Raw genomic sequence first — 13,170 nt, 5'->3', positions numbered from 1 at the left:
TGCATGGCGATCAGAGCCGAGGTGATTTTAACGCGGGTCGCTTGGCGGGTTGATTGACACGGGTCGAGGCGGGTCGCTGCACCTTTCCCACTGCCACCAAAAGCCGATTGTTAGCAGGTTGACACGGGTTTTTTGGCCAGTGGGAAAGGGGTATAGGTGATGTAATTTTTGAATAGTGCCCAACAGATGGCAGGAGAAATCGCGTCAAGTGCTGTTTTTGTATATAAATGTGTAGAGACAAAAAATGCAGCTGCAACCTTTTGACGGACAATTTCTGTATTTGTCCTCCATATACAGTAGTACAACCGTGATGTAATTATACAAGCGCAGCTTTAAGGCAGTGTACGTGCATGTAAGTACTGAATATGAAGCGCACTTCCAGTGTTCTGTCAGATTTTGAACCCCATAAAACTTTGCAACTTTGCAATTCTGCGCATGCGCGTAACGTTGCAAATGGCCTCGAATTCAGCAGGTCCAAATTAAACACCACAAATATCTACTTACGTTTGGTCATGGAAGCACACAAAGGAAAGTTATCTTCACATACTTCCTCGCGGCTATGCTGAACTCGACTGCACACCAATTTCTCATAGTTAACGTCTTCCCCATGCTGTTAAGCATTTATTTACGCCGTATTCAAGTTGAACATTTATGTTTATGATGTAACTTGTTTATTTAGCGCCTCTGGATAATATTGAGCACAAAACTTCGGGAGCAAAATCAAGGGAGCAAAATATGACAGAACACCGGAAAACCTTTACTTGCTACCCCAGCAGGAATGACAATAATAACAGACCATCATAAGCGCAAGTGGCAACTTTTTAGTGACCTCTATTTTTGTGGTCCCTATATTGGATGTCAGAAGATAAACAATGAATCTATTCAGGCCAACAACAACAACAAATCCTTGTTTTTACTTAATTGACGTCAGTGCTACAGCCCGATGATGGAATGCCAAGGTGGTTTAACCTGTTCCCATCTCTTCTGATGCCACCTGGCCCAACGCAATGAAGCTTGAATCAAGAGAGAGAAAAGCCAACCAGGAAATGTAACAAGACGACACAAACTATTTTTCTGTGCAGTGTTAAATTCTTCCTTTACAAGAATTACAGCTTTAGTAAACGATTCCTACTTATTAGGAAAGTATCCTTTGCCACAAAATGAACCATGAACAGGTAAGAAATATTTTTGGGTGCTTGGGTTCTGTTTAGGTAGGTATGTTACAATCCATACGTTGCAGTGACTGCCAATTTTCCCCTGTCGACTGTTGAGCAGTTTGTCTACCTGAGCAGCATATGCCTTTGATTTTGGGCTGCTGATTGGATGTCTGTGGGAAATGATTTTTCATATGAAGACACTAGAAGGGTTGCACTACTGCCTCGTGATTAGCGTCCGTGATTGGAAACTGTCTATTTTAGCCAATCAAATGTGAATTTAAAATGCGATTATCCCAGATGTCCCGCCTTTGCTCGAGTCTATCGGTTTGTATGCACACGGGTACACCTGATGTCACAAAATGGGTGCACTCAAGAGAGGAGTAATTTTTTGTGTGTTTGAATATTGTTTTCTCCATGATCAGAGGTCTAAGACATTAGTGATTTGCATACTAAAATAATTTGAGCAACCGTCATTCGTATAGTCAATTATACTAGGTGTTGTCTGTCTCTTTAAAATCATCAAGCCACAATTAAAAGGGCTTAAGTTAGCAGAGAACATTCCACAGGTACACGACAATTACACGCAGCAAAGGGCTCTGCACTCCATGTTTTTGCATCCAGTGAAGGACACTGAGATAAGGCATCTGGTCAGGAAATTGGGAAACAAAGCTTCGACAGACATGCAAGGCATGGACATGAGGCTTATTAAACTTATAATAGAAGACATTCATCAGCCTCTAACATATATATTTTAATCTTTCTAGGTCATAATACGAATTGTACAAAAGGGAAATAATGTCTGGGTGGCAATTCAAACAAAACCAAGTGAACTCAAAACAAAGGAGGGTAAAAAAAATAATAAAATTTAATAAATAAAAAAAACAAAGGTGACTCCAATGCAAACCGAACTCATCCAGACATCACAAGGACAGATAATCTTAACGACATTGAACTGGTCAATAGGCCACTGAGTGCCCTGGCCAAGATCCTACAATGCGGCCAAAACCTGGACAACGCGCCTGCCTGGATCGAATCAACTGAATAAACTAACCACTGAATTATGAATTAATCTACTGGATCTAATCAACATAACGAGCACATGGACACACGATCGACATGGACTATTGGGAAAATGAACAATCAAGGGGGATGGTTAAATTAAAAAATACTAATAATAAAAAAAAGAACCATGTAATCACTATGCAATCTGAATGTCAAAAATTGTTATTCGATATTTTCTGCGTCTTAAGGTATACTGGGGGTGGGTTTCAATAAGCTTCGGCTTCTCCCGTCTTCCCTTTTCGGGTTGAATTAATTGTAAACGCATATAAATGATGTATGTCTGTTTGATTTGTCATGCCTGAAGGAAAAATAAAGAAAGAAAGACGAAGAAAGAAGAAGAAAAGCTAAGTCTACTCTAAATAGTCCAATTAAAATAGGAAATAGAAATAAAAACTCAAAGGAAAGCGTGAAAACAAGGTATCATCCATTGCGTATTTGAAAACGGCAGTACAGTGCAGCAAATAAGTGATTATCAGGAGTGCGATGTAGTAAACAATAGTGTTTTTAGTCCTGATTTAAAGGAGCTGACAGTTTTAGTAGACCTCAGATCTACAGGTTGTTTGTTCTACAGGTGTTGTATGGGATAAATACATGATGCACAACATTGCATAAATTCCCAGACACAGCAGTGTGGGTCAATTCAGATTTATTTGGCTATATATGATGTACAGTATGTATCTGTTTTTTATCATGTAGTCCAATCCCACTTTTTTTCAAATCTGGCCAAGGTCTCTTTCGTATGATGATATAAGTCAGATGTATGTGGTGTATTTGCAGTATGAACGTTTATCCATATATATCCAAAATCCTCAACAACAGTTTTTTTTTGAAGGGTCACAAACAGTTAATTTACGTCTGTGTAGTGTAACTATTACTAAATTTATTTTGGTTTTACTTCTTTTATATATCGCGGAAAACACTCAGGTGACTTGAAGTTCCGCTCTGACCCCCAATTTAGCCAACTTTCAAAATTGTCCGATATGCATGTGTGATACATCATTGGAAAGCTTAAAATCTCAATTTTCTGGGGGAAGAAAAAATTTGAACAGGAGGGCATTTTAAAAACAAAAATGTTTTTTAAACAGCAAAACCCTATCTGGAGGGGAGAGCACGCGAGAGCAGAATTACAGACGCCATGACTTTAACGAGATATTATCGCGTACTTACCTTGTTTCCATCCAAAAACACCATGTAGCATGTATCACTGAGTGTCAAAACACAGCTGTGCATGGCCACAGCTGAATTATTTGGGGATTTTATGGGTGAAACATGGTAATATAACAAGGGTCGCGATGCAGAAATCGCAGACATCAAGGAGAGGTCAAGATTTTCTTTATCATATATTTACCCTTTTAAATGTTATATGTTTTGTTTTTTTTCTTTTGTTTTTTTGTTTGGATCGATAATTTATCATCTAACATATCGGAGAAAATGCGACAGTAACAAAAAAACAATACAATTAAGCGATAGTTATGAGGTAGATTTCCGTGACTTTTTTACAGACGCCATTTTTTCATTGTGACATAATTTGTTTAAAAGTTTAAAATATGTGAGTGAATAATTTTTTACAGTCGATTTTTTTTAAACGAAATATGAGACATCAATTAATAATTCTAAGGTAAAAATGACAGACATTTTGAATAATAGATATGATTAATTACCTTCGTTTTATGGCTGGGTTGAAACAAAAGCGGTTGCGCGATGTCTGTAAAAGGGGGTGTTCAGGGTAAAACGGACAAATTAAAAATAGTTCGGGGGCTTAATGCGCCATGAATCTGCTATGGCAGCATATAGACATATTGTTATATCAAACACAACAGTTGTTTTGGCTTAAAATACAACAGTTTCTTTTAAAGAGGAGTGCAAGAGCAGAAACTGCTTTTTCAGTCTTGTCTGTGTTTTCCGCTATATGCTCTAGGACCAGGAGGGTGTGGCTGGAACAACAGAGCCAGTCAATAAAATGCAGTTCTTAAGAGAAGAAGCAAATGATGTGATTGAGATATTGAAGAATAATTTGAACGAAACCATGCTCAAGGGTGACCTTATAGACGGTCTTGTGGAGAAATCGAAGGAGATGGAAGCTGCGGTCAGTTTGTTTTATTTATGTTATTTGAATCACAAATGTGATTTGCCGTGTTTTTTTGTGTGTGTGTGTGTGATTTGCCGTTGTTGTTGTTGTTTTTTTTTTTTAATTCGTTGTTGTTTGTTTTTATGTTTCAGGATTTTCAGTTTGTTTTCTTATTTGTCATTGTCTTTTGTCATCTGAAGTTGTGTTTGAGTTGCAGTTGTGTTATTTTGATATGCTTTCGTGTTTTGCACCATACAGAACAGTATAGGGAAAAATAAAAGAACAGTAAAAGTATTTAACCCAAAAAGAACACAGACAGCCTGATTTGTTATAGTACCAATAGTAAGTAATATCATACAGTATGCAATATGCTATCGCAATATATTCTTCATGGTGGACATAGTGGAATCACCTGAAATGACCAATACATCAATTGGCTAAACTTATGTTAGTGTCATACTACTCACAAGTACTAGTATAAACAATGTCTTAATATTTGTACAGCAATGTTTGCTACTGTGGTGCTTCTGTTTTCATTCAATATGCATTTCCCATTTGTGACAGGTCTGTTTAATGTCATTTCAAATTTATGTGAGAAAAGCTGTCATAATCACATTGGGGACACAGTTGATAGCGCGAATTGTCCTGGGACTGAAGTGTCACCAATTCAATCCTGGCTATGGCTGTCCACTGTTGAGTTGTCCTTGGGCAAGACACTGAATGCTAATTTGCTCCCAGCAAGGCTGGCAACGCCTTGCATCGCAGCAGCACCATTGGCGTATTAATGTGTGTGCGTGAATAAAGCAATTGTAAAGCATGTTTTAGTATGTAGAAAAGGATAGTATAAATTCGATGCATTATCATCATTATACAATTTTTCATTATATAATTAGAAATGTACTACACTGTGATAAATAGTCATTTTGATATAAAATTGTCCATATTGTAATAGATTTTCCCAGCACTACTCTGTTGAACACAACGGCTGCAAGACTAGCATTAAATAGGCTTGAATTGCTAGGTTCTTGTTTTCATTTTTTAATCTGTTATGGGTTTTTTCCACAAAAGAAAGCCTCTATCTGATTTTACATTAGCTGTTGCCCTTGTTCGGGGACTGATGCTCCTTCAACTGACAGGTGTCCTCCAACTTTTTCCAGGCCAAACTGTTTGATCACACGTCTGATAAAATGGCTCGCTCATATTGGTGGAAGAATGTCAAGCTAGTCGTGGTCATTGTGGTGGTCGTACTCATCATCTTGCTCATCATTATACTACTAGCCACCGGCATCATCCCTGTCAGTGCTCCTGTGCCACCCATTGTGGAATCCACCACGACCCCTTAAATACAGGCATGAAGTCATATTGTTGATACATACTGAATTCAATCAACAAGCACATTCCTGTTACATAGTTACAAAGGTATCCAACATGTTGAGCAAATCGCTACTGCTCTATGAAACTTGTCTTTGTTTTAAACTGAGTGGATACAAGTGACCTCAAATTTCATTTGATTTGTTTGGGTTTTTTTTTTTCATGATTTGGTGTGAAATATTTTAGTGTACACGGAATCGTAACTTCTGTTTTGACAGTTTGTGGTTTCACGAGCCATGCTACGCCTTTTTTTTCATGATTTGGTGTGAAATATTTTAGTGTACACGGAATCATAACTTTTGTTTTGACAGTTTGTGGTTTCACGAGCCATGCTACGCCTTTGTTTCCTCATTCTTTGTTCTGCTCATTTCTGCTTTGTTTCATTCCCTTGCTGCCTGAGTAAAGTAGAGGTTTTTTACATAGTTATGCAAACTTCAGAAATCAAATGTTTTTTACCCTTTACTTTGTGTATCAGTCAATTCAATTCCCTTTGTGTATTGTTGATTTTTATCCCTTTTTTTCTTTACAGTATATATGACCTTCTGCTTTGTGTTAATGACTGTGATTTAAGTATATTTACTAAACACACATTGTAAATAGGCTTTTTATAAAACAAAACCAAAAAAAATAAAAAATTATATATAATCTTCGTCTGAAGCAAAAATATTTAAGGACACTTGTCACCTTTTTTTTTTGTTTTTTGAGGAAACAAAACTTGACAAAACTCAAGTGGTTGTAAGACAAAGGTTTTTCAGTCTGTTGTTATTGTCATAATGACCTAACCCTAACCCTAACCCTTTGACTATCTTGACATGACAAGACATGATAGTGGTGGTATTAACTCATTCACTGCGATTCAGAGTTATAGACATCAAATACATTTGCACTGGGATGGTTGGCATTGAGCGATCTTATTTCACTCGTCCAATCGCTGCCAGTGCTCCCAGTCAAATTTAAGGTTTAATATAAAATTATGTAGATATTTAACACAGTTACAGTCCACATAAAGCAATAAAAATACAAAGAATTTTTTTACTGAAACATTTGAGATATTTGAATGACAACCATTCTTTTTAACAAAACAGTATATCTTTAAAAAAAAAAGTGACAATGTTAATCATTGTTTTGCATTTTAATTTATTTGATTGGCTCTTTGGTCAACCAATCGATGTGTCAATGCCGATCGATGTATCGTTAGACAACTAGCCAGCACTAGTAAAAACGTGGTTGTGAATTAAGAATTGAATACCGTAATCAGTCTATAAGGGTGCACCATGTTCGTAGAAATCGTTATCAGCCGCAGATCGAAGTGACTTCACACCTACAGTTGTGCAATCCTTGTAATTTAGCAGGCCATTCAACAATATCAGACAACAGACTTTTAAGACAAATTCAATCATTTGATCCTATGTACACAATGGCTGAGATAGAAAACATGCAGCAGTCATCAGAGGAAGTGTAGCAAAGCGCAAAATGCAGTAAAAGACAGCCGCAAAAAGATATTCTTATCAGCTCGTAACTTGGTAAGTGCATGGACTGTGATGACAGTTTGGGATTTAACTTTGTAATGAAATAAAATATTGATGAACATTTACTAAATATATAATAGTAAATACTGGCAGGCTGGGATTGGTTGATACACATCACGTTCACACTCTTGCGATGTTGAAAAGTCCAATAAATGTTTACGATACAACAAAGTTTTAATGAAAGGCCATATCTTTTACTTTTTTTTTACCCAAGTAAAAATGTTATTTTATCATCTGAAGTCACTATGGGCAACAGTTGAGTATGGTCCCAAAACCTAAAGGATTTAAAATACTCGTGTTGATGGAGCTTTTTGTAAAACGACTCAAAAGGCAGGACCTTAACGTTAGCAGTGAGAGCTCACTTTTTGTGAAAAAGAGAAGTTACAGACACACATGACCACTCATTTTCATTTCATTCGTTTAGTTCAGGCCATGATTTTCCTTGTCAAGACAGCAAATATATGCAGCTCATATAATCATGTAACAAAAAAGAGCAGCAAAACTAAGTAACATTGCAACATCAACCACATGCCTAAAAAGGAGTGGGAAGAAGAAAATTTATTTAATCCCACCCCTATTCTCATCTAATTTAAGAACAAAAAAACAATATTGCTACTTCCTTCCAAAAATGTAGGCAACGAAAAAATCAGTTCCAACAGTTTTGTACATGTACATTTTTGTAACAAATTTTGTCCCTTGTGGTGAAGTTACCACAGGTAACACCCAAATCAAAGACAATTTCATACCAACGTGGTAAATGAAAGTAAAACCATACCAACAATGGTAAAGGCCACACACACAGGACAAACAAATTATAAATGGCAACAATAACTATACAAACAATGGTAACGGACAATATACCAGCAATGGTAAGAAACAACCAGCTCTCATACCAAGACAAATTATTGATGTAATTAAGACCTTACATCAGTATACTGTGACATGACCAAAAATTTGTGTTGCATTCCCAGATTATTCCAAAGTTTCACTCCACACACAGATACACAAAAACCTTTACTAGTTGTTTGAATTTTGGGTATTGTGAACTCTCCATATCCTCTTAAGTTATGAGTTCTCTCTTTCATTGCAAAAAAGATTTGCACTTCAATTGGTAATAATTTGTTGAATGCTTTATAGAGGATTATTGATGTGTTATACTTTACAAGATTGTTAAATTTTAGCAGTTTTGAGTAAATAAACAAATTATGTGTGTGCTCCAGAAACCCGACCTTATGGATGATCCGCACGGCTAGTTTCTGTAAGGTGACTAAAGGATTTATTGTGCTCTGACAGGTGTTTCCCCAGACTTCAAAACAATATAAGAATTATGGGAGAACCAAAGAGCAATATAAAGTGCGGAGGGCGTTCTCATCTAGAAATTGTTTAGCTTTATTTGTAATTGACAGAATTTTGGAAATTTTTGTTTTTATATGTCTGATGTGGGGTTTCCATGTCAGTTTACTGTCAATTGTGACACCCAAAAATGTATTCACATCTACGTTTTCAATTTGGATACCATCAATAATTACATGCAAATAAAGATTAGTTTTAAAGCTACCAAACATCATAGCTTTGGTTTTACTTAAATTTAATTTATTTATATCCATCCATTGAAAAAAAAAAAAAATTAATTAGCTCCTTGTTCAGCTCCTTGTTCACGACCTTTACCAACTCATTATAATTATTACTACTATAGAATACATTGGTGTCATCTGCAAAAAGAATAAGTTTTAGAGATTGAGATACATAAAAAATATCATTTATATATAGATTAAACTGTTTTGGCCCCGACACAGACCCCTGAGGAACACCACAAGCAATACCAAGTTGTTTTGATGTATACTGTACTATTTTGACAGTCTGCACGCTTTCGCTTAAATAACCATTTAACCAATCCCCTGCAACCCAGCGAATTCCATACTTTTCCAGTTTATGAATTAGAATTTGGTGATTGAATCAAAGGCCTTTTTAAGATCACAAAAATACCAATTGCATATTTTTTCTGATCCAGGGCATTTGAGAGGTTGTTCTTCCAGTTCTAAAGCCACATTGCCATTCATTTATTATTTTATGTTTCTCTATATATTTTACTAGACGAGAATTTAAAGTTTTTTTTTAGAATTTTAGAAAACTGGGGCAACAGAGAAATTGGTCTGTAATTGTTAAAACATATTTATCGACACTTTTAAATAGCGGTATTACACACCCAGAATGAAATGATAAGTTGAAGATATACAGTAAGTTAATGGTTTTGCAATATTAAAGATGACTCTCTTAACCAATGTCATGTCAATGTCATGACAATCAGTAGATCGCTTACTTTTACACTTGAGGACAATATTAATCACTTCCTGCTCATTTGTTGCTGAGAGGAAGAGTGAGTATGGATTTGGTTCAATTTTTTCACATCCTTCACTACCTCCATGGTCCAGAATATCAAAAGCTAACTCTGGGCCAATATTTACAAAAAATTCATTGAAACTATTTACTATATTATTCATATGTTGTTTGCCATTTTTGCCAATAAAATAATCCGGATATGACGATTAAGAAGGACCTTTCTTAAATAAATTATTGGGCACGTCCCAAGTTCCTTTCATATTGTTTTATTTTCATATAATTTTTTTCTGTAATATAACTGTTTACTTGCGCTTATAATTTCAGTTAATTTGTTTCTGTACGGCTTATATCTTTTTTCTGATTCTTCTGTTTTCAGACTAATAAATACTTTGTAAAGAATTATTTTTCTTTTTGCATGCATTAATTATTTCTTTGGTAATCCAGGGACTTTTTTGTTTGTTTTTTTTCTTCATAGAATATTCTTTTACAGGGCAGTATTTGTTATATAAAGAGGTAAATATGTAAAAAAAAAAATCAAGCACTGTTTAAACTCGGCTCTCTGTAAACTCTTCTCCAATCCTGAAGCTCGAAACGGTTATTAAATGCATTAATTGTATCATCACTTTTTGTGCGTTTATAAATCACTTCAACAGAACCCTTAGATTTCTTAAAATCATAATTTAACCTCTGTTTTGGGAAATAGTGTCAAACGACCAAACTACTGGACTACTTTCCTTATGTTTTTTTTCCCTTCTGAAAGGCTCCTCTTCATCAACAATGCCATATATTTCGGTTAAATAGGGTGAAAACCAGAATTGTTTGATAATGACTTTTTAACCAATATCCCGCTATTGTCCAACTCCAAAAATCCGATATCGATATCAAACCGATACTGATATATGTGGTCTTTAAATAGCATTATAATGAATGTATTCATTCGTCCTTGTTTTTACTTAATTCACATCAGTGCCAAGGTGGTTTAATGAGTTCCCACCTCTTCTAATGCCAGCCTGCCCAAAGTAATTAAGGTTGATGCGCGCGAGAGAAAAAAAAACAACCAGGAAATGTAAGAGAAAAAGAAAAGGGGGGGCTAAAAAAAATCAGGAAATTAAAGAAAACGTGTACAATTTTTCTGTGCAGTGTCAAATTCTTACAGCTTTGGTAAATGATTTCTTCTTCATTGGAAATTATCGATTGTGTTGTTTGCTACAAAATGAACCATGATCAGGTAAGATATTTTTTGCCGCTTGAGTTCTGTTTAGCAAGGGCGTTGGTTTGGTCTCAACATTGGTAGGGATGATATAACAGCATAACCTGCATGTACACTTTTTGCTGGGGACAGGACATTAATACAGGGTTTCTACAGTTGTCTGATAACAACTTTTTAACCAATATCCCGATATTGTCCAACTCCAAAAATCAGATTGAGATATCATAAAGAGGTAACACTTTACAATAAGGGTCCCTTAATTAACATTAGTTATTGCATTTTTAGACAATAACTAATGTTTAAGTAACATTACTATAATTAATATAATTGCTTATTTAACATTTATTAATATATTAATTAACATGAGTTAAAGCATTAGTTAATGCATTAGTTAATGCATAACCAGACAGTAACTAATGGTTTGGTAAAATTTAAAAAAAAAAAAAAAAAGGCTTATATAGGTTTAGGTTTAGGGTTAGGGTTTGTTAACTTAAGCATTTATAATTTCTTAGTTCAGGGACACATGTCAAAGTCAAAGTCAGCTTTATTGTCAAGTATGCATATATGTAGAACATACAGCACAGAAGAAATTGATTTCCCCTCTCCCCACATGCAAACATGCAAGTATTGTATTATTTCTCATGAACGTACCTCATAAGCATTACGTAACCTTAATGAACCTATCCTGAATGTTTTTGGGACCCTTATTGTAAAGTGTAGCACATGTGCCCCTTAACTAAGAAATTATAAATGCTTAAGCCCCCCCCTCCCCCCCCCGACCCTCTACCCCCCTTTAACATTTATTAACCATTACTGAATGCTTTTTGGACACTTATTGTAAAGTGTAGCACATGTGTCCCTTAACTAAGAAATTATAAATGCGTAAGTTAACAGACCCTAACCCTATATAGGCTTATATTTTTTTTTCATTTTACCAAACTATTAGTTACTGTCTGGTTTTGCATTAACTAATGCATTAACTATTACTAAATGTTAAATTATATGAATTATATGATTATATGAATTATTGTAATGTTACTTAAACATTAGTTATTGTCCTGAAATGCATTAACTAATGCATTAACTTAATGCATTAACTCGTGTTAATTAATATATCAATAAATGTTAGATAACGGATTAAATGAATTATTGTCATGTTACTTAAACATGAGTTATTGTCTAAAAATGCATTACCTAATGTTATTTAAGGGGCCCTTATTGTAAAGTGTTACCCAAAACGATACCGACATGCCGTTGTGGACATATTATGGCTGATTGTATTGTGATGCCCCACTGGATACTTTAAAAATGATAAATGTAACAACTTCAAGGTTTTCCAATAAACATTCTGTGAACAATAAGAGAACTACTTCAACCAAAGTTATGGAAAAAGTGCCTATATTGCTCTACTATTTTTATTGCTGGAAACAAAATATTGCAAACATCATTTTTGGGGTGATCACATCCAAGTGCAAGTGAAAGTGCAAGTGCAAAGTGCCTATCAGGCATTGCCAATCAAACGTGCGTCTGAGGGAAAAAAAAAAAAATGGACAGGCACATTCAGCAAGTATATTCAGCAAATGTAAGTCTGAACATCAGAAAAGTATTTCACTTAATAATGCTAGTGTCGATTCAATGCTTACAACATATGGAAAGACAATCTAAATTACTAATATAACTGAACTCATTATATAATGCAAATAAGTTTGCATAAATGTTGGTAGGGACAATTTAAGCATCCTAAAAAGTTGGTAGTGTTATGTTCCTACCATCCCTATCCAAACCTATGCCCTTGCCGTTTAGGTACTGTCAGACTGGCTTTACCATGAGCTGACCTTCCAGTAACAGGAGGGGCTACCAGCACCACCTGCCTCTTAGCACAGAGCCCTCTGATGGCAAGTGCCTTATTAGGTTGGTGTTCAAGGGACATTTGCCTTGGTACTAACAACTACCAGCCATGTCAACCCCATTAAATCCGGTCCATAACTCGACCAAGTAACCTTAATGAAAGTCAGGTACAAAACTGGCCTTGCTCTTTTAATTAACCCTATACACTCCATGCTGTACGTCCGGCATCCCCTTGATTTCTGTGGGCCATAAAATCTATCGTACTCGTCATCATTTTTGGGCAGTATATAGACAAGTTTTCTTGTCGAAAAATGGGCGGCGCCATCTTTGAAATTTTCTGCTACAGACTACTGGTTTAGACAAAACAACATGAAGTGCGGCTGAAGTAAGTAGTTTGTAGACCAAGTTAAACTGCAAAATCAAACAAAGCAATGTTGCATCATAAATAAATGAGTGACTGAAAAATCCAGTCAAAGTTCGCATCAATGGCTGCCATCTTGCATCCGTTTTACAAGTTTTATATCCTTTCTCTTCTGGAATAATCTATTTTGATTACAATTATATTGCAAATATGGCATCACAACG

At 35.5% G+C, this 13,170-nt stretch overlaps 1 protein-coding gene across 1 annotated transcript; it reads left to right on the top strand.

The window, feature by feature from the left end:
* The first annotated feature begins 999 nt into the window (after positions 1-999).
* Positions 1,000-8,645, top strand: LOC130914316 (vesicle-associated membrane protein 8-like). The gene is made up of 3 exons (XM_057833390.1): positions 1,000-1,175; positions 4,138-4,305; positions 5,445-8,645. The coding sequence occupies exons 1-3, from the start codon at positions 1,161-1,163 to the stop codon at positions 5,628-5,630; spliced, it is 369 nt and encodes a 122-aa protein (XP_057689373.1). The 5' UTR covers positions 1,000-1,160; the 3' UTR covers positions 5,631-8,645.
* Positions 8,646-13,170: the final 4,525 nt, after the last annotated feature.

The sequence above is a fragment of the Corythoichthys intestinalis genome, chromosome 4 (genome assembly GCF_030265065.1).
Source record: "Corythoichthys intestinalis isolate RoL2023-P3 chromosome 4, ASM3026506v1, whole genome shotgun sequence".
NCBI classification, from domain to species: domain Eukaryota; kingdom Metazoa; phylum Chordata; class Actinopteri; order Syngnathiformes; family Syngnathidae; genus Corythoichthys; species Corythoichthys intestinalis.
This window is presented reverse-complemented; position numbering and strand designations above follow the sequence as displayed.